The sequence below is a fragment of the Acinonyx jubatus genome, chromosome D4, assembly GCF_027475565.1.
Source record: "Acinonyx jubatus isolate Ajub_Pintada_27869175 chromosome D4, VMU_Ajub_asm_v1.0, whole genome shotgun sequence".
Lineage (NCBI taxonomy): Eukaryota > Metazoa > Chordata > Mammalia > Carnivora > Felidae > Acinonyx > Acinonyx jubatus.
In genome coordinates, this window is record NC_069391.1 from 63,503,457 (window position 1) to 63,526,665 (window position 23,209).

The 23,209-nt window shown below is 37.3% G+C and overlaps 1 protein-coding gene across 4 annotated transcripts in view; it reads right to left on the reverse strand.

The window, feature by feature from the left end:
* Window positions 1-22,994, reverse strand: part of ERCC6L2 (ERCC excision repair 6 like 2) — a 139,971-nt gene extending 116,977 nt beyond the window's left edge. For all 4 annotated transcript variants that reach the window (XM_053205165.1, XM_053205164.1, XM_015068299.3 and 1 more), the window contains exons 1-2: window positions 22,860-22,994; window positions 18,700-19,124 (exon numbers count right to left, since the gene is read on the reverse strand). In XM_053205165.1, the coding sequence (XP_053061140.1) occupies window positions 18,700-19,124; window positions 22,860-22,905 (471 nt within the window). In that variant the 5' untranslated portion in view covers window positions 22,906-22,994. The remainder of the gene's footprint in view (window positions 1-18,699; window positions 19,125-22,859) is intronic.
* Window positions 22,995-23,209: the final 215 nt, after the last annotated feature.

Genomic DNA, 23,209 nt, shown 5'->3' on the forward strand with positions numbered 1-23,209 from the left:
CAGAAATATTGGCCTGTAGTTCTCATTTCTGCAGTGTTTTTATCTTGTTTTGGTATCAGGATAATGCTGACCTCATGGAATGGATTTGGAAGTTTCCCTTGCTCTTCTATTTTTTGGAATAGTTTGAGAAGAATAGGTATTAACTCTTCTTTAAATGTTTGGTAGAGTTCACCTATGAAGACATTTGGTCCTGGATTTTTGTTTGTTGGGAGCTTTTTGGGTTTTTTTTACTGATTCAATTTTATTGCTGGTAATAGGTCTGTTCAAATTTTTGCATCCTTCCTGATTCAGTTTTGGGAGGTTACATGTTTCTAGAAATGTATCCATTTCTTCTAGGTTGTCCAATTTGTTGGCATATAATTTTTATAATATTCTCTTACAATCCTTTGTATTTCTGTTGTGTCAATTATTTATCCTCTTTCATTTATGATGCTGTTTATTTGAGTCCTCTTTTTTTGTTGTTGTTTTCTGTTTGCTTTTGATAAGTCCAGATAAGGTTTATCAATTTCTTTTATCTTTTAAAAAAACCAGCTTCTGGTTTCATTGATCTGTTCTATTGTGTGTGTGTGTGTGTCTGTGTGTGTCTGTTTTAAGTTTCTATTTTGTTTATTTCTGCTACATGAGACACACTTTAAAAACACAAATACACAGAAAGCTTGAAGTAAAGGACTGTAAAAAAGCATACTTTGCAAACAGCAAGCATAAGAATACTGGAGTGGTTATCTTTATATCAGATAAAGTAAATTTCAAATAGCATTACCAGAAATAGACATTTCATAATAATAGCAGACTCAATTCCTGATTGAAGATACAATGATTATAAATATTTATAACCCTAGTAACATAATTTCAAAATACATGAAAATGAAATTGACAAAATTAAAGGGAGAAATAGACAAACCCACAATCATAGATTTTAACCTCCCCCTCTCAGTAATACTAAAAACATAGAAAATCTGAACATTATCAATTACCTTGATTTGCTAATTTATAGAACACTATAACTGAAAAATGCATTTTCTCTTCAAATGTACATACTATATTCAATAAAATGGACCATTAAAAAAACCCTCAATAAAATTTTCAAAATGCTGACAACTTGGAGAATGTATTCTGTAAACACTATGGAATTAGAAATCAATGATGAAATATCTTAAAAAAGAATAAATACTGGCAAATCAAACACTTGTAAATAATTCAAGGACCAAAGGAAAAAATCACAAGAAAAATTAGAAAATAATTTGAATTATATGAAAATGAAAATATAACATCAAAATGTATGAAATATAGATAAAGCAAAGTTTGGACATAAATTTAGGGAATAAGAAGATAGGTATGAAATTAATGACCCAAGGTTCTACTTTAATAAGCTAGAAATTCAAGAGCAAAATACATCCAAAGTAAGTAATAGGAAAATAAAAGAAATAATTGCAAAAATTCATGAAATACCAAAAAAAAAAAAAAAATAGAAAGAAAGAAAGAAAGAAAGAAAGAAAGAAAGAAAGAAAAGAAAAACAAAGAAAAAGCTTAAAGTTAGTTCCTTGAAAAGATCAACAAAATCAATAAACCTCATTGGGCTATCAAGAATAAAACAGATAGGGGCGCCTGGGTGGCTCAGTCGGTTGAGCGTCCGACTTCAGCTCAGGTCATGATTTTGTGCTTTGTGAGTTCGAGGCCCATGTCAGGCTCTGTGTTGACAGCTTGGAGCCTGGAGCCTGCTTCCAATTCTGTGTCTCCCTCTCTCTCTGCCCCTACCCACTCACATTCTGCCTCTGTCTCTCTCAAAGATAAACAAACATTAAAAATAAATAAATAAAACAGATAGAGGAGGAGGGGCTGAGATGGTGGAACAGCATGGAAGTTTTTTTTTCCACCTCTCCTCCCCAAAATGTAGCCAAATCAACACTAAATCATCTTGCACACCTACAAACCTGATTTGAGGATTAACACAACAATCTGCACAACCTGAACCACAGAACTCAGCAGGTAGAAGTGAACTGGGGGAGAGAGAAGACACAGAGGGCAGGGATCTATTTTTGCTTGCAGAGAGAGGACAAACACAGGGGGAGAGTATGGGAAAAGCAACCCCTCCCCCCCAAAGCAACTGGAGAGAAAAAGAGTGAAAACAGCTACAGGAACTGAACAAAAAAAGAAAGGATAAAGGAGAGGGTTTAAATTCCACTAAGACTCTATAAACAGAGGGAGTGCAAAGTCTGAAACTCTGCAGCTTGATACCTGGCAGTGCTCTGGTGGGAAGGGTGAATCCCTGGGAGAACAATCCGAGGGGTCCTTGGGCCACACAGGGAGAGGCGGTTCCCCTGCTGGGAGAACATTAGGTAGAGGTGGTGCAGCCTCCCCACAGGCAAAGGTCCCAGCAGACCCTGGAGAATGGCCACATTCACTGGTGTTGGAATGAGGACGTTAAGGATGAAAACTGGTGCCACATGTGTGTTGTGATTTGCCATAATCCCTGAAACGCTGCTGCTACACAATCCCATGAACTTTTTCTGGGGTGGGTGGGCTTATGCCCAGTCAGTCTCTGGGCATGGCAATGGCCTGGTCTCACCAACATTCCTGAGGGTGGGCTAGCACCCAGCCATTACTCAGTGAGACACTCCTCCAGAGAGTTAGAACGGGTCAAAGCTGTAATCCTTCAGAAGTGAGGTTTGGAAAAAACAGTTCCATCTGAGATAAAACTCAGGACGGAGGTGCCACCTGGAAGCCTAATAGCTTGGTCATGGACAGTGTGGAAGCGGGACAGTGTAGAAGCAGGGAGTGGACGGAAGCCAGAGAAGAGAGGGGTGCTTGATTGCCGAATGGGGAGAGCACAGAGTTCTGATTCTAGATACTGGGTAGCTGGGTGACGCCATTTTCATCCCTCCTGTGCATGCACATAGCATACACGCCTACATGCACCACAACAATCCACCGCAGTAAGCTAAGCAGCGCCACCTAGTGGAGAATGGAGCTATTACACTAAGTGCTGCCCAAGTGGGCCAACCACACCCTTAAGGAACACAAATCTCTCTGCCTGCTTAGTTTATGTACTATAAAGTGCTTCACAGTTGGACTTCTAGGGGAAACCAAATGTAATTTCAATCATATTTGATTCTGTTTGCTGGTCCATCTATTCAATTTTTTTTCTTTTCTTATTGTTGAATACAGAAAGGGAAAATATTTATTTTTATTTTCCATTTTTATTAAGATTTTTCTTTAATTTTTTCTACTATATTTCTTACTTTTTTGTAAACTTTTATACCATATTTTACTTCCATTATCTAATTTTATTGTTTTACTGTATTCATTTTTCCAAATTTTCAAACTTTTTTTCCCTTTTTTTAATCTTTTCCTCTTTTTCTCTAATCTATCAAGTTTCCTTCAACAACCAGACCCATCCTTTATTTGATTTCCTTATTGTTTTTAATGGTTTAATTTTTATTATTTTTTTACTTTATTAATTCCTTTTCTTCCTTCAAAATGATGAAATGAAGGAATTCACCCCGAAAGAAAAAACAAGAAGAAATGACAGCTAAGCACTTAACCAACAAAGATACAAGCAAGATGTCTGAGCCAGAATTTAGAATCACAACAGTAAGAATACTAGCTGGGGGTGAAAATAGATTAGAATCCCTTTCTGTGGAGATAGTAAAAGCTAGCCAGGATAAAAATAAAAAATGCTACAACTCAGATGCAATCTCGAATGGATGCCACGGTACAAGGATGGATGAAGCAGAGAAGCAATTCAGCAATATAGAGAACAAACATATGGAGCATAATGAAGCAAAAAAAAAAGAGGGAGACTAAGGCAAAAGAGCACAATACAAGAATTAGAGAATTCAGTGACTCATTACAAAGGAATAACATTAGAATCATAGGGGCCCCAAAGATGAAGAGAGAGAAAAAGGGGTAGTATGTTTAAGTGAGCAAATCATAATGGAACACTTTCCTAACACAGGGAAAGACACAAACATCAAAATCCTGGAAGCACAGAGGACACCCGTTAGATTCAACAAAAACAGACCATGAACAAGGCATATCACAGTCAAATTCACAAAATACTCAGGCACGGAAAGAATCATGAAAGCAGCAAGGGAAAAAAAGTCCTTAACCTACAAGGGAAGACAGATCAGGTTCGTACCAGACCTATCCACAGAAACTTGGCAGGCCAGAAAGGAGTGGCAGGTTATATTCAATGTGCTGATCGGAAAAATATGCAGCCAAGAATTCTTTATCCAGCAAGGCTGTCATTCAAAATAGGAGAGATAAAAGAGTTTCCCAGACAAACAAAAATTAAAGGAGTTTGTGACCACCAAACTAGCCCTGCAAGAAATTTTAAGGGGGACTTTCTGAAGGGGGAAAAGATAGGAAAAAAAAAAAAAGACCAAAAACAACAAAGACTAGAAAGGACCAGAGAACACCACCATAATCTCCAACTCTTCAGGCAACATAATGGCAATAAATTCATATCTTTCAGTACTCACTCTAAACATCAATGGACTAAACACTCCAATCAGAAGGCTAAGAAAAGAAGATCCATCTATATGCTGTTTACAAGAGACCCATTTTAGACCTAAACACACCTTCAGATTGAAACTAAGGGGATGGAGAACCATCTATCATACAAATGATCGCCAAAAGAAGGTGGATTAGCCATACATATATCAGACAATCTATATTTTAAAATAAAGACTCTAACAAGGGATGAAGAAGGACATTATATCATTTTAAGGGGCCTATCCACCAAGAAGATCTAACAATTATAAACATTTATGCTCCAAGTGTGGCGCACCCAAATGTATAAATCAATTAATGACAAACATAAAGAAACTCATTGATAATAATACCGTAATAGTAGGAGACCTCAACATCCCACTTATAGCAACGGGCAGATCATCTAAGCAGAAAATCAACAAGGAAACAATGGCTTTGAATGACATGCTGTACCAAATGGACTTAACAGATATATACAGAACATTCTCATCCTAAAGCAGTGCACATTCTTCTCGAGTGCACATGGAACATTCTCCAGAATAGATCACATACTGGGACACAAATCAGCCGTCAACAAATACAAAAAGATGGAGATCATACCATGCATATTTTTAGACCACAATGCTATGAAACTTGAAATCCACCACAAGAAAAAATGTGGAAAGACAATAAATACTTGGGGCCTAAAGAATATCCTACTGAAGAATGAATGGGCTAACCCAAGAAGTTAAAGAGGAAATTACAAAGTTCACGGAAGCCAATGAAGATGCTAACATCACAGACCAAAACCTCTGGGACGCAGCAATGGGTGGTCATAAGAGGGAAGTATATAGCTATCCAGGTCTTCCTAAAGAAGGAAGAAAGGTCTCAGATACACAACCTAACCTTACACCTTACATCTTAAAGAGCTGGAAAAAGAACAGCAAATAAAACTCAAAACCAGGAGAAGGCAGTAAGCAATAAAGATTAGAGCAGAAATCAATGCTATTGAAACAAAAAAAAAAAGAAAAGAAAAGAAAAGAAAAGAAAAGAAAACAGTAGAACAGATCAATGAAACCAGAAGCTGGTTCTGTGAAAGAATTAACAAAATTGATAAAACCCTAGCCAATTTGATCATAAAGAAAAAGGAAAGGACCCACATAAATAAAATCAAGAATGAAAGAGGAAAGATCAAAACCAACACAGCAGATATAACAACAATAATTAAAGAATATTACGAGATGGGGCGCCTGGGTCGCTCAGTCAGTTAAGCGTCCGACTTCAGCTCAGGTCATGATCTTGCGGTTCGTGAGTTCAAGCCCCGCGTCAGGCTCTGTGCTGACAGCTCAGAGCCTGGAGCCTGTTTCCGATTCTGTGTCTCCCTCTCTCTCTGACCCTCCCCCATTCATGCTCTGTCTCAAAAATAAATAAACGTTAAAAAAAAAAAGAATATTACGAGCAATTATACGCCAATAAAATGGGAAATCTGGAAGAAATTGAAAATTCCTAGAAACACATAAACTACCAAAACTGAAACATGAAGAAATAGAAAATTTGAACAGGCCCAGAACCAGTAAGGAAATCAAATTAGTAATAAAAAATCTCCCAAAAAACAAGAGTCCAGGGCCAGATGGCTTTCCAGGGAATTCTACCAAACATTTAAAAAAGAGTTAACATCTATTCTTTCAAAGCTGTTCCAAAAAACACAAATGGAAGGGAAACTTTCAAACTCATTCTATGAACCCAGCATTACCTTGATTCCAAAACCAGACAAAGACCCCACTAGAAAGGAGAACTACAGACCAATTTCCCTGATGAACATGGATGCTAAAATCGTCAACAAGATACTAGCCAACCGGATCCAACAATACCTTAAAAGAATTATTCACCATGACCAAGTGGGATTTATACCTGGGATGCAGGTCTGGTTCAATATATGCAAAACAATCAATGTGATACATCACATCCATAAAAGAAAGGGTAAGAGCCAACGATACTCTCAATAGATGCAAAGAAAGCATTTGACAAAATACAGCATCCTTTCTTGATAAAAACCCTCAGGAAAGTAGAGATAGAAGGATTATACCTCAAGATCATACGAAAGACCCACTGCTAATATCATCCTTAATTGGGAAAAACTGAGAGCTTTTCCCCCAAGGTCAGGAACACAACAGGGATGTCCACTCTTGCCACTGCTATTTAACACAGTATTGGAAGACTTAGCCTTAGCAATCAGACAACACAAAGGAATAAAAGGCATCCAAATTGGCCAGGAGGAAGTCAAACTTTCACACTTCACAGATGATACAATACTCTATATGGAAAACCCAAAAGATTCCACCAAAAAACTGCTAGAACTGATCCATGAACTCAGCAAAGTTGCAGCATATAAAAATCAATGCACAGAAATCAGTTGCATCCCTATACACCAATAATGAAGGAAAAGAAAGAGAAATCAAGGAATCTATCCCATTTACAACTGCACCAAACCCCACAAAATACCTAGGAATAAATCTAACCAAAGAGGTGAAAAATCTATACACTGAAAACTATAGAAAGCTTATGAAAGAAATTGAAGAAGACACACACAAAAAAGGAAAAATATTCCATGTTCCTGGATTGGAACAACAAACATTGTTAAAATGTCAATACTACCCAAAGCAATCTACATACTCAATGCAATCCCTATCAAAATAACAGCAGCATCTTCACAGAGCTAGAACAAACAATCCTAAAATTTGTATGGAAACAGAAAAGACCCCGAATAGCCAGAGCAATCTTGAAGAAGAAAACCAATGCTGGAGGCATCACAATCCCAGACTTCAAGACATATTACAAAGCTGTAATCATCAAGACAGTATGGTACTGGCACAAGAACAGACACTCAGAATAGAATAGAGAACCCAGAAATGGGACTCACAAACGTATGGCCAACTAATCTTTGACAAAGGAGGAAAGAATATCTAATGGAATAAATACAGACTCTTCAGCAAATTGTGCTGGGAAAACTGGACAGTGATATGTACAAAAATGAACCTGGACCACTTTGTTACACCATACACAAAAATAAACTCAAAATGGATGAAAGACCTCAATGTAAGACAGGAAGCCATCAAATTCCTGGAGGAGAAAGCAGGCAAAACCTCTTTGACTTCGGCTGCAGCAACTTCTTACTCAACATGTCTCCAGAGGCAAGAGAAACAAAAGCAAAAACAAACTATTGGTACCTCATCAAAATTAAAAGCTCTGCACAGGAAAGGAAACAATCAGCAAAACTAAAAGACAACCGAAGGAATGGGAGATGATATTTGCAAATGATATATCAGATAAAGGGTTAGTATCCAAAATCTATAAAGAACTTACCAAACTCAATACCCAAAAAACAAATAATCTGGTGAAGAAATGGGCAGGAGATATGAATAGACACTTCTCCAAAGAAGACACCCAGATAGCCAACAGACACATGAAAAAATGCTCAACATCACTCATCATCAGGGAAATACAAATCAAAACCACAATGAGATATCACCTCACACCCGTCAGAATGGCTAACATTAACAACTCAGGCAACAACAGATGTTGGTGAGGATGTGGAGAAAGAGGATCTCTTTTGCACTGCTTGTGGGAATGCAAACTGGTGCAGCCACTCTGGAAAACAGTGTGGAGGTTCCTCAAAAATTAAAACTAGAACTACCCTATGACCCAGCAATTGCACTACTAAGTATTTATCCAAGAGATACAGGTGTGCTGTTTCAAAGGGGCACATGCACCCCAATGTTTGTAGCAGCACAATTGACAATAGTCACAGTATGGAAAGAGCCCAAACGTCCATCAACAGATGAATGGATAAAGAAGAGGTGGTATGTATATACAATGGAGTATTACTCGGCAATCAAAAAGAATGAAATCTTGCCATTTGCAACTCTGTGGATGGAACTACTGGGTATTATGCTAAGTGAAATTAGAGAAAGACAAACATCATATGACGTCATTCACATGAGACATTTAAGATACAAAACAGATGAACATAGGGAAGGGAAGCAAAAATACTATAAAACAGAGAGTGGGACAAAACATAAGAGACTCTTAAATATGGAGAACAAACAGAGAGTTGCTGGAGGGGTTGTGGGAGGAAGAATGGGCTAAATGGGTAAGGGACATTAAGGAATCTACTCCTGAAATCACTGTTGCACTATATGCTAACTAACTTGGAGGTAAATTAAAAAACTAATTAAATAAATATATATATGTTAAATTAATTAAATAAATATATATATACATATATATACACACACACACATATATATATTTATTGCTGGAAAAAAGAATAAAAGAGATAGAATATAAAATATTCACATAAAAAACACAGAGGTATCATTCAGATCCTACAAACACTAAAAAAGTAAAGAAGGAGTATCAGGAAAACTTTGTCAATTTGACAACTTAGATGAAATAGATAAATTCCTTGAAAAATAAATTTGCAAAAAACGATATAGCGAGAAGTAGAAAATCTGAATAGCTTCATATCTCTTAACGTAATTGAATTCATTATCTAAAACCTTCCCTTGAAGAAAACTCCAAGTCCAAAAGATGTCACTAGTAAATTCCTTGAAGAAAACTCCAAGTCCAAAAGATGTCACTAGTAAATTCCATCAAATAAGTATAAAATAACACAAACTTTACTCAATTCTTTTTAAAAAAAGAGAAGAAACACTTACCAATTTATTGTATGAGGTCTGCATAACTTCAATACCAAAACCAGACAAACATATTATGAGAAAATTATAGACCGATATCCATAGTAAAGGCAAAAATTCTGAAAATATTAGCCAATCAAATCCAGCAACTATAAAAACCATACTTCATGATCAAATTGGGCTTATCTTAAAAATACAAAACTGGTTTAACATTAAAAAAACAATCAATATAAATCATATTGACTCATATAATATGTTAACAGAGAAAAGGAGAAAAAATGATTATCTCAACGGACGCAGAAAAAGTATTTAATAAAATTCAGTACACATTAACTACAAAAAAAAAATCTCAGCAATCAGGACTAGAAGAAAGCATCAAGCAACTTATAAAAGATGGTATGAAAATCCTACAGCTAATGTTAATGTTAAAATACTGAATGTTTTCTAAGACAGGAGTGAGATAAGGATGTCACTGATTGTATTCAAATTGTCCTAGAATCCTACCTAGGCAGTGAAATAAGGCAAGAATAGAAATAAAAGACGTAAAAATTAAAGAAGTAAAACTGTCTATTTGTGAATGACATATACCATTTACATAGAACATCCTAAGGTATGGAGCCTGGGTGGCTCAGTTAGTTAAGCCTCCAACTTTGGCTCAGGTCATGATGTCCTAGCTCATGGGTTCGAACTCTGCTCAGGCTCTGTGCTGACAGCTCAGAGCCTGGCACCTGCTTCAGAATCTGTGTGTCTCTCTCTCTCTCTGCCTCTCCTCTGCTCTCTCTCTCTCTCTCAAAAATAAACATTAAGAAAAAAAAAAGAAAATCCTAAGGCATCTACCAAACAACTACTAGAACTAATTAAGTGATGAATTTAGCAAGGTAGCAGGATACGAGCTCAATATATAAAAATAAATTTGACTTTTATACTACCGGCAGAAAATCAGGATATTAAAATTTTAAATTCCACAAAAAACAGCATCGAAAATATACAATTACTTATGACAAAATATGTGTAAGACCCACATATAAAACTATAAAGCCCTGCTGAGAAAAATTAAATAGCTAAATGAATGGAGCTATCATTCCATGTTAATTCTCCTCAAACTGTTCTATAAATTCAATATAATTGAACTCCACAATCCTAATAACACCCTAAAAGATATGTTCTTGGAACTTGACAAACTGATTAAAATTTTACATCAAAATACAAAGGGGGAAGATAGACTATGTATAGCAAGAAAGTAATTAACACAAAATTGAGCATAAGGATAGTCAAACTGAAATTGTATAGAAGAAAAAGACCAGAAAAAAACTCATACGTATATGGACAAGCAACTCAGTTTAAAAATGGGCAAAGGACTTGTATCTTAGTCACTTTGGGGCACTGTAACAAATTACCATAGACTGCGTAGTTTAAAAAACACTCTTACTTCTCACAGTTCTGCAGTCAAAGTGCTGGCAGATCTGGTGTCTGGTGAGGGCCCACTTCCTGGTTTGCAGACAGCATGCAGTCTTCTTATTGTATCCTCAGATGATAGCAGAAAGGGGAAGCAAACTTTCTCCTGTCTCTTCTTACAATACCACTAATCATCCCTAATTACTCCTCAAAGGCCCCACCTCCAATACTGTCACATGGGGGATTAGAGTCTCAACACATGAATTTTGCAGGGACACATTCAGTCTATACATCAACTTGAATACACATTTCCCCAGGAAGTCATACAAATGACCAAAAAGCACATGAAAAGTTGTTCAACACCCTTGGTCATTATACAAATACAGATAAAAACCACAATGAGATACCACTTCACATGCATTAGGGTGGCCATAATGAAGAAAACAAAATAATAAGTACTGACAAGGATATGCAGAAATAGGAAACGTCACACATTGCTGTAGGGAATGTAGAGTGGTACAAACACTGTGGAAAATGGTATAGAAGTTCCTCAAAAAAAATAAACATAGAAATACCATATTACCTAGTAATTCCACTACTAGGTATATATGCAAAAGAAATGAAAGCATATGTCCACACAGAATCTTGTACATGATAGTAGCCTTTTTCATAATAACCCAAAGGTAGAAATAATCCAAATGTCTGCCAAAAGATGAATAGACGAGCAAATTGTGGTATTTACATACAATAGAATATTTCTCAGCCATAAAAGGAATGAAGTACTGATGCATCCTACAACTTGGATAAGCCTCAAAACATTACACTAAGTGAAAGAAACCAGGCACAAATGGTCACAATTGAATGATGCCTTTTACATGAAATATTCAAGAAAGGCAAATCCATTCGGATAAAAGGCCAATTAGTTGTCACCAGGGAAATGAAGATGATTACTTCTGGGGTGTTCTGTGCTGACAAAAAATTTTGAAACAGAGAGAGATGGAGTTGCATAATATTGTGAAGGCATTAAGTGACTTGTACACTTTAAAATGGTTGTTTATGTTATGTGAATTTCACCTCAATTAAAAAATTTTTAATTTTATTTTACATTTTTATAAGATGCATTTGTGCATTCGAGGTATAATCAGCATTATTTTAGTTCCTGAAAAAAGTTAAAACATGTAAAATGTCAAGCTAATACATATCAATGATTCATAAGCAGGAGCTATTTTTGTTAGCATCATTCCACTGTGATAAGGAGACCTGTATACTATCTTGTATACCACAATAAATAGATTTTTCGGTAAATTATGTTATCTAAAAGATTATAAAATAATGATATACAAGAATGGTCAAAACTTGTGTTGAGTTTTAAAATATGCTAATGAAATTTGCATTTCTAACACATATTATATAAAGCAGTATAATGCAGGAGTTATGGCAAAGATTTTGTAGTGTGACCAACCAGCTTTATACCAGCTATGTGACCTTGTGCAATTTTCATAATGTCTCCATAAATTTCAATTTTTTCATCAATAAAATGGGAGCAATAATGCCTAATTAACATGTATGTTTAACAGAAAATGCCTGTCATAGAGCCTAAGGGATTATTAAACATAAGCTATAACACATGATTACCTAATTCAACTTAAAATTCATTAATGCATTCAATAAAAATATATTTATTACCTACTACATGCTGGGTACTAGGCTAGGCGCTGGAAAAGTTTAGATGAAAGGCTTATTTCTATCTGCCAGCAGTTTGAAATCAGTTGATTTGGGGGTGGGGAACCATGGAAAAGGAGATGAGTTGAGGAAGCATGACTAAGAAAAAAACTGATGAGCAGAAAAAATTGATGAGCAGAAAACAGGTATTAAATTCAGCAAGAGACTGATGTGAGCAAAATGGCTGATGCAGAAGTTAGGAGATAGAAAGGATATTTCACAAATGATGGAGCTTAAGCATTGGACAACATGAAAAGTTTGGTACTAACTGGAAAGGGACATGAAGAAACTCTATGATGAGGGAAATGTTCTGTATCTTATTACAGTACTGGTTATATATATGAGTTAAATATGTATAACTGTATACTTTATATCCATGCATTTTACTGTTTGTAATTAAAGACATAATGACATAATTAAAGACAGAATGACAGACACACATGCACACATACAGATATATATATTCTTTTGAATTACAGGCAAACTGGTCCTCAAAGACTACTGAAAAGGCAGACACAATACCTACTGGATACCATGTGACCATTTAAATGAGGCAATATAAAACCTAATCCATTGTTTTGCTCTTAAGTCACCTGCAGATTGTTTCATTATAAGAAAACTATATTATGGGACGCCTGGGTGGCTCAGTCAGTTAAATGTCTGACTTTAGCTCAGATCATGATCTCACAGCTCATGAATTCAGGCCCCAGGTCAGGCTCTGTGCTGACAGCTCAGAGCCTGGAGCCTGCTTCAAATTCCATGTCTCCCTCTCTCTCTCTGCCCCTCCCCCACTCATACTCTGTCTCTCAAAAATGAATAAATGTTAAAAAAAAAAAACCTTTTTTTAAATAAGGAAACTCTATTCCCAATTATAATTCATAATTCAATCTATTTATATATCCAAGATGATACAAATCTTAATTTTAACTTGTCAAATTCCATGAATTTGAGAATTGTGTAAAATATTGGGAAATTTTAATAAAAATCTAGGATTTTGCATCCATTCTCAATTTTAATTTCTTAGTCAAGTTAAAAACCAAAAGTGAAAACAGTAGATGATGAATTACTGATGTTGAACACATTATAGGCACAATGTATACAAGGAAACTTCTGGGGTGATAGATATGTTCATTATCTTGACGGTGGTATTGTGATCATTTCTTGGGTGCATATATTTGTAAAACATGCCAAACTACATACTGTAAATTTATCCACTTTACTGTGTATCAATTATACCTTTAAAAAGTACATAAACAACATCCAAACATAAATATACACACACCCCCAACAAGTATGCTAAAACTAATAAAGCCTGACAGAACCAAATTTTGTGAGGCTATGGAGCAACCATGATGTCATAGATTGTTGGCAGGAATGCAGAATGGTACAAACACTTTGCAAAGGCTTGGCAATTTCTTACAAAACTAAGCACACATCAGTTTTTGACCAAGTAATTCCATCCATAATTATTTACTCAAGAGAAATGAATACACAAAAGATTGTTCAAGAAAGTTCTTAACAGTTTTCTTCATAACAACTAAAAACCAGAAATAGCTCAGATGTCCGTCAGCCAGCGGGAGGATGGATAAACAAAATGCAGTATCTATACAATGGAATACCACTCAGCAATAAAAAGGAACAAACTATTTATGCACTCAATAACATGGATGGGTCTCAAATACTATGTTATGTAAAAGAAGCCTTACACAAGAGTGCACATGTATGATCCTATTTATATGAAAAAGCAAAACTAATCTATGACAAAAAAGCAGGACAGTGATTGCCTCTTAGGAGTGTTGGGAAGACCAGCAAGAAACAGAATAACCTTTTCTGGAGTGATGATAAAATTCTATATCTTGAAAGGGTTTATTTGGCTTATGCAGAAATACATATTGGCCAAAACTCATGGAAGGGTGGGTACACTAAAATTTGTGCATTTCATTATAAATTGTACTTCAAAATGAAAAAAAAGAATTGTAAATAAATACTGACTAGCTAATGACATGTATGCTCAAGTGTTTGGGGCTAGGATATGCTAATGTCTGCTGCTTTAAAATGCAACAAAACATGGCTTGATGGATGGACAGATAAGTGATAAGCCATGTATAATGACACGTTAACAGAATCTAGGTAGTGGGTACTCCTTGTACAATTCTTCTAACTCTTCTATAAATTTGAAAAATCAGTTTGTAAGATCGTAGTGATACCATTTTTTTGCACATTTATGTATCTGTGTTTCATGGACATGTATATATGAAGTATATGCATGTGTATGTTTATGTGTGGTATATTCAACTGCTCCCTCTCAAATCAGATCCTTCCAATTCACTTAAAAAATACTCAAGTTGCTCCTATTCCCAAATAATACAAAACAAACAAAAAGAAACTTCCTCAAAATCTTATCCTCCTTCAGCTACTACTAGATCACTCTTGTTCCTTTCAAAGCCACATTTCTTAGAGAGGTAAACACACTTCCTATATCTATGCCTTCACCCTATCTCATCTGGCTTGTGATTCCCCCACCTCCCAAATCCCAGAAAAATAGCTCTTGTTCAAGATACCAATACTTTCCAATGTCACTAAATCAAATGGGCATTTTAAAATCCTCATCCCTTGAAGAATGTAAAATAACAAATTTACTTTTTAAAACTTTCAAATGAGGGAAGCAAACTTTATATGGTTTGTAAACCAAGCTTTTTTGAGAGGGGGGAGGAAGGAGAGAGGGAGGGAGAGAGAGGGAGGGAGAGGCAGAGAGAAAGAGAGGGGGAGAGAGAGGCAGAGAGAAAGAGAGGGGGAGAGAGAGCACATGCATGTGCATGAACAGGGGAGGGGCAGAAAGAGGGGCAGACTCCTTGCTCATCACAGCGTCCAATGCAGGGTTCGATCTCACGACCATGAGATCATGACCTGAGCTGAAAGCAAGACTCAGATGCTTAACCAACTGAGCCACACAAGTGCCCCTGTAAACCAAGCTTTTTTAAAAATAAAAGCTCAATTTCATATTATAGCCAAGTCAGAATGTGAGAAGGGGAAAGCTTAAAGGATGATATCAAAAAAGGGGGAAAAAATGAAGATTATACTATAGTCCAAATGGTAAATGCCACTAGGAAAATTTCATAGACCATTTTCACCTAATTCTACTGTATTTTTGAAATTCTACTAAACTTATGAACTACTGTTAACATTTCTTCAACTGGTTTACTCACTGTATCTATAGAAACTCCATCTTAAATGAATCTCCCAAATCACCTATTTATGCAGAAATTTTTTCTTAACTTTTTTCAATGTTTATTTACTTTTGAGAGACAGAGCAAAAGCAGGGAAGGGGCAGAGAGAGAGAGAAGGAGACACAGAATCCGAAGCAGGCTCCAGGCTCTAAGTTGTCAGCACAGAGGCTGAGATGGGGCTCAAACCCATGAACCGTGAGATCATGACCTTAACCGACTGAGCCACCCAGGCACCCCTATTTATGCAGAAATTATTACCTGAGTGACAAGAATAATAACCAGAGATGTTATTCTCCAAGGATGAAAAAAATCCAGCGAAGTATCAAAACTAGTATAGAAACTATGTCCTAATCTTCAGAAGATAAGCCCTCAAGCTTTTCACAGCACATTTGTAACACAATTCAAAGCCTTTCAATGATTTTGGTGTATCGGGTAACAGAAAACTGTACAGTAAAATCACTTTTAAAATATATATCATAAAATAAGGGGAATTTCTTTATAACATGGACTTCAGAGATGAAAGCCAAATTTGAGCCTAAAACATGCAAAAGAACTTGAATTGTATTTAGTAGTTTTAGTGGGAAGACATTCCCAGATACTCCCCAAAACAGTCACTTTTTGTAGCACACTCGTGTTTCTGATTTTGCAGATACTCGGGCAATGGGTAGTCAAAGAAATGCTGGGAAGGACTTTCCACCGTGGGCAAAAACAATAAAGTATATGTAAAGATAGTCACAGAGGGACTTTATCATCTATTTTCCTCTGGTATTCATCTATATACCCTGGTCACAGATGATAGTTTCCTAAAGGCTCCTTTCTTTATTCTTACCACCTATTCTCCTGAGAAAGTAAATTTGCTTATTCCACAAGCAATTATTTAGCACCTTCAACGTGCAAGCCTAGAACTGTATGCATTGCCTGGGCTGAAAGGGACAAACAGTATGGCTAATGGTAATACACTACAATTATTGAAGGACTTAGTTTTACTCTTTTTACATCAGAGCTTTATACATAATTGTATTAGACTATTTTTAAATGTTAAAATTAATTGTTCACTTACCTTTGAGTTCCACTAACAATGGAAGTGTCATGAAGAATAAAATAGCTTAAATTCAATTATAAGGAAGGAAACATGGAAGGATTTAATCACAAACGAGACAAACAACCCTGAAAATCCAGAGTGATTGTATAGTATAAAGTCTAGCTTCAGAACTCTAATCTTTTTGGATCACAAACCTTTGTGAAAAGCAGCTTCTGACAGGGCTCCCAATAATCCCCAACTGTTGGTATCCACAGCCTTGTTAATCTCCCCCCTTGAGTAAGAGCTGAACTTAGCACTTGCTTCCAAAGAAGCAAATATGGCAGGGTTCCTGGGTAGCTCAGTAGGTTAAGTGCCTGACTCTTGATTTCAGCTCAGGTCATGATCTCATGGTTCTTGAGATCTAGCCCCAAGTTGGGGCTGCTTGGGATGCTCTTCCCTGCCTCTCCCCTACTTACATGTGCACCCGCTCTTGCACTCTCTCAAAAATAAATAAACATAAAAAAATAAAGCAGGGGCGCCTGGGTGGCTCAGTGGGTTGAGCGACCGACTTCAACTCAGGTCATGATCTCACAGCTTGTGAGTTCGAGCCCTGTGTCGGGTTCTGTGCTGACAGCTCAGAGCCTGGGGCCTGCTTCGGATTCTGTGTCTCCCTCTCTCTCTGCCCCTAACCCACTCACATTCTGTCTCTCTCAAAAATAAATAAACATTAAAAAAATAAAATAAAAAATAAAAAAGTAAATTTGGCAAAAGTGAAGGGCTATCTCTTGTGTGATTAGGTTACAAAAGACCACAAAAGAGGGTAAGTGCTCTCTCTTACCCTCTAGCTCTCCCTGATGAAGCATGCTGCCATGTTATAAGAAACTCTATAAAGAGGCCCATGTAGTAAGGAACCAAGGGAAGCCTTCACCAATAAATAGCTCACAGTGAACCGAATCCTGCCAACAACCATGTGGCCAGGAAGGGAATCCTCCCTAATCCAACCTTGAGGTGACTGCTCCCTTCTGAGAGGTGGAGCCAGAGGACCCAGCTAACCTATACCTGAATTCCTGACCCACAGAAAGTAATGATCAATGTGTACTGCTGTACGCTGCTAAATTTTGGAGTAACTTGTTACACAGCAATAGATAACTAGCATATATCCCCTCTGAAGAAAAGTACATCTGTAGGGGCGCCTGGGGGGCTCAGTCAGTTGAGCGTCTGACTCTTGGTTTCGGCTCAGGTCATGTCATGGCTTGTTGAGTTTGAGCCCCGTGTGGGGCTCCACGCTGGCAGCACGGAGCCTGCTTGAGATCCTCTCTCTGCCCTTTCCCTGCTCACACTCTCTCTCAAAAAAAATAAATGAACTTAAAAAAAATAATAAAAGAGGGGTGCCTGGGTGGCTCAGTCAGTTGGGCATCCAACTTCAGCTCAGGTCATGATCTCATGGCTCGTGAGTTCAGGCCCCAGGTCAGACTCTGTGCTGACAGCTCAGAGCCTGGAGCTGCTTCAGATTCTGTGTCTCCCTCTCTCTCTGCCCCTCCCCTGCTCCTGCTCTGTCTCTCTGTCTCTCAAAAATGAATAAACACTAAAAAAAAACAAAAAAAATTTTTTTAATTAAAAAAAAGAAAAGTATAGAAGTTTACAAATTCTGGCACATATTATGGGGAAATAGGAAGCCTCTCTGAAGTCCACCAATAGAACTCCTAGTGATCCAGGGATCCCAGATCAAGAAACTTCTGATATGATAAACTCTAAACAATATACATAAAAGTCCTGCAGAAAATCAACTTAATTATGCTAGTAACTTAACAAATGTCAGAATACCTTCTTTCCATACAGTATTGCTAAGAAAGTTCAATTATTTTAAATATAAGCTGATATCTTAGTACCACTATTACCAAAGGTAAAATCAAGTCAAGTTATACCAAATCATTATTTTCAATAATGTATTTCATAGATACTAAATAAGTACTGAGGATAAAATAATGACTAAACACCATCCTAACTTTGAGAATTTTCCTGTTCAGTGTGTGAGAAACATAGGCACACACAAAATAGCCATTATAAGATTTGGGAGTACAAATAAAGAATTGTATATGGTATCTACTCATGGACATAATAAAATGACTTTAATGAATTTTAATTATAACGTAATTTTAAAAAATACCTGTACTGTTTTCCCAAGTCCCATGTCATCACCAAGAATACATCCTTTTCCTTGGATGAAGTGTGCATAGAGAAACTGGGCTCCTTCCCTTTGGTAGTCTCTCAAATACCTGTTAATAGTATAAGGAATAGAGTCTCCGTCTTCAGATAATGGAAAAGCAACGGCAGATGATGGAAATTTTCGGTCTGGGAAATAAGGTTTTTCCAAATCTTCATCATCAAATATAAAATTCCTGGAGCAATCTTTAACAGATTTAACTTCATGAATTCTTTTAAGAGGTACTTTCCTTTCTTGAAAATCTGAATATAAGATGATTGCAAATGATTTCCCATTTTCATCCACTGTGACAGATTTTATGCTTGCTTCACAAAGTGTCTCATTATCTGGAGAAGGGGCAAGACATCTTTCTCCTGGATGCCATATGTCTGTAATAATACAGAAGAAAATAAAATTTCCAAATATAACTTATAAAGTAACCCCCCATTTAACCACTGCTATGAGAAAAAAAAAATATAACTCACACAAATACCCTTTCCAAATTACTGAAACAAGATAAGTTATAACACATATAGATATCTTCCTAAAATATATTATCAGATATTCTCCTATAATAATCAGAATAAAGGGTATATAATTTATTTCCAGTTGTTCTCATCCTGGCTGTCTGTCATAATCTCCTCAAACATGCTTGAACACTAAACCACAGTGGTTTAGCGGATATGGGCCATGGGCATCTGCTTTTATTACTTTGGCAGATATTGTTGAATTCAAAGGGTGATTCTGATTCACAGCCATGGGTGAGAACCACTGACTGAGATATTCATGATGATTCATGAACATTATATATATTATTCATGATATGATAGACTAATAGTAAACGGGACTTGATAATGAGTAAGCTAAAACCCTCTAGACAGCAACACTTTTGTGATTCTTGTGTCTGCTTTTTTAGTTATCCCATCGCCTTTCTCTGGAGACAGCTGTTTCTTCTTATCGTCAATGTTGCTGCTTCTAAACCATTGCTTGAAATTGTATACAACTAACCAAGGCAATCTCCAGTTCAACTACAAAGTTATGTGTGCCAGCTTTGTCACAGCTTTCTTCCCTTCTAGGTTTTGAAGGGTTCCAGTTCTTAAAAAAGAGATGAATTCTAAGATCTCTTTCTGCTAAGATTCTATTACTGTTTGAAAATTATGACCCCTTTCTATATGTGTATTTATCCCATCCTTAATTGTACAGCTGTTTTATTTTCTATTCAGAAAATACAGCACTATGACTAGGGAGGGGAATATCTTTAGAGCATACAGCTAGTATAATTAAAAGACATGAATAGAGGAAATAAAGTAAAAATAATTTTCTAAATGGAATTTCTAATAACAAGAACTCCAGAGGAATTATATGGCTACAAGTGTATGAATAATAGGAATTTTTTTTTTTTAAGTATGCCTCACACCCAGTGTGGAGCCTAATGCCAGGCTTGAATTTACCATCTTAATTGCAGAATTAAGATCTGAGCTGAGATCAAGGAGTTGGATGCTTAACTGACTGAGCCACCCAAGTACCCCTCTCAAATATTTCTTACTGAAATCAGACGATTATTGGTAGTTTCTTAGGGTCTTTCCAATGATTTCTTGTTAGGTTTTTATGACATTCATGATTATAATATGACTCGTATATCTATACTGTCTTAAGCATGAATAGCTCACTAAGCTATTCCTCATCGATTGTTCCTCAAAAGTAAAGTCATTATTCCTACCAACTTTAGTAAGGTTGTTTTACATAACAATCAGAAGTACACCAAGGAAAATCTGTTCTCCTACTCTGATCTCTGGATCCACACAATTTGAGAATTGTCACACAATTCTAAAAACATAGTTTAACGTGAAACTAAAACCTGGATCCACCGTAGAGGGCTAACAGATAGATCTGTGGGCTCTATTTTCATAACAGTACTGTTTGAGCCTTCAAACCTCTATTAACCCCTATAGCAATTCTTAACACATTTCTATTTCACATGATTTGTTTGCCTATCCAGAAAATGCTTTCTAATTTTTAGGCTTAAGTCATTAATGTGTGTACTATTCAATGTATGTTTTAACATCAATTATCTGCCAAATACTGTACCACACAATAGGTATAAAATGAAAAAAACCAATGTCAAAAATAATGATTAAACCTTACTCAGAACTAGTCTTTCCTAATCTCGTTAAATGGCATCATCACCTAGCCAACTTGTCATGGTAGAAAACATTCAGCCAGTCCTTATTCCTCTTTTTATATTACTCCCTACATTCACCACCTCAGAAAGTCCTGCTGGTTCTACCTCAAAATATATCACTTTCCTTCATCATGCTACCACCTCTCTAAAACAACTGTTGGCAAACTTTTTCTGTAGAGTCAGATTTTAGCTATTTGTTATTTTAGTTTTGCAGACTATACTGTCTCCTACCCTTGTAACACAAAAGCAGGGACAGAAAACACATAAACAAATGTGCCTGGTTAGTTTGAGGGAAGGCTGGAATCTCTCTATATCAAACTCTAAAACAAATAGTTTAAACTGGGAGGATTTCCTGTTGGATTGGAGAGTCATCTTTAACTTCGTTTTCTCCTGTCCTTCATTCCAAACTGGCCTCCTCGCTGTTCCTCAACCATGGCAAGCATGCTCCCACCTCAGGGCCCCAGAGCATTCCTTCTGTTCCTTCCACCTGCACTCTCCCAAAATACCCAAATGACTGACTCATTCACTTCATTCAGGTCTCTGCTCAAATGACATCTCCTAAGAGGTGCTTTTTCTGACCACTGCACCTAACACTCGCCACCACTCTTACTTTACCCTGCTTAATTCCATTTTCAGAGAAAAATATGAAATGTTTGTTGTTTATCTCAACTTCGTTCCCTACAGCAAGGACTTAACTTTGTTCACTGCTATATCCTGGGCACCTAGAACAATGTTTGAATCTCAAATACTTATAGAATTAACAAATACATATAGCTAACATGTGAAGACTGATGTGTGCCAGGCATGTGCTTTAGATGCAGTAGTTCATTTAAGCCTCACCACCACCCTTTCATTAGTTCATGTAAGTAATATTGTTAGTTTCATCTTACAAATGGTGAAACAGATAAAGGCTAACCAGCTTGCCAATGGTTACACAGCTAAAAGCTGGCAGATCCTGGATTTGAACCAAGCAATCTAACCCTGTAGCTACCACCAGTACCATTCACACATGGACGAACAAGTCCCTGGAACTGAATGGTCCCTGCCCCTTTGAACTGAGAGATGAGCATCCCAGTCCCTACAAGCTCCATTCAGCAGCTTCATTACTTAGTTCATCTGCCAGGCTTCTATGAGCGCTTATATTTGTGATCCCTGAGTTATAGCGTCATCAATTCCCAGCATTCAGAGTTGAGGCTTGTTGTATAGACCTCTAAACTTCTGCTCTGAATTCTTCATCTATTTAATAAGATCGATATCTTCCTCAAAGGAAAGCATGTAGATAAACAATCAGCATATTGCTGGGCACAGCATTCAGTATCTGATAGCTTTTACTGTATCACTTTTAATAATGAAAGCTATTAATTTGGGGGGCAAGAAGGCATCCCTTTTGACCTGTAGCAGATAACCACACCCTCTTTAAACTCTCTCTTGATGGCCCATTAAAGGTTGACCGTAAGGCTCTTACTCAGTACATCATATATTAAGCTCTTTGTGAAATAAAGTGAACTGAGTATCTCAACCTTTAGTCACCTACGTCACAAATTTCTACCATTCGCTAAGAACTGGGGCATATAAGGATAAAGAATAAACATACCATATATTTATTGAGTGCTTACTATGGGCCAGAGCTGGGTCACGTTAAGTGCTTTGCATACACCATCTTATTTAGTAATCACAAGAACTCAGCAATGATATCAATTTTACAGATGAGGAAACTGCCCAAAGTTTCTCAGCAACTGTCAGAGCCAGCACTAGATCCAGTCTGACTCCAGAGTCCAGGTTCTCAACACCAAGTCCCAAAGAACTGGTCCCAGACTCCAGGAGCCACTCAGAAGAGCCACGGGTAAAACCCCAACCCCAAGAGAACTGGCAGGAATGGGTCCAACCCGGCGCAATAAAGACAGGTGTCTGGGCGGAGAGGTGAGCTCGGAGCTTGTTGTACCTTTGCCGGCGGCTTCCGCGCGAGGCTTGGGGGCAGAGGCATCCATCTGGCCAAGGGGAGGGGCTGGGCGGCCTGGTTGCGTAGAACACCCAACAGGAGGCCGAGGACCCCGAGGAGGCGGCAGGCGGGAAGACCACTTCCTGCAGCCCTCCGTACATCGCCCCCCTGAAGTGCGACGCCGCGGGACAAAAGGGAGCACAGGTGGGGCCCTAGAGAGAAGGGATGGCGGCGTCCGAGGCAGCGGCAGAGCCGGAGGGCGCTGTGTTGGCTGGCAAGGCGGCGCTCACCTAGTCGTCTCGAATTCGGCCAGTGGGGGAGGGGGGAACAGCAAGCCAGCAAGTGGACCCCTC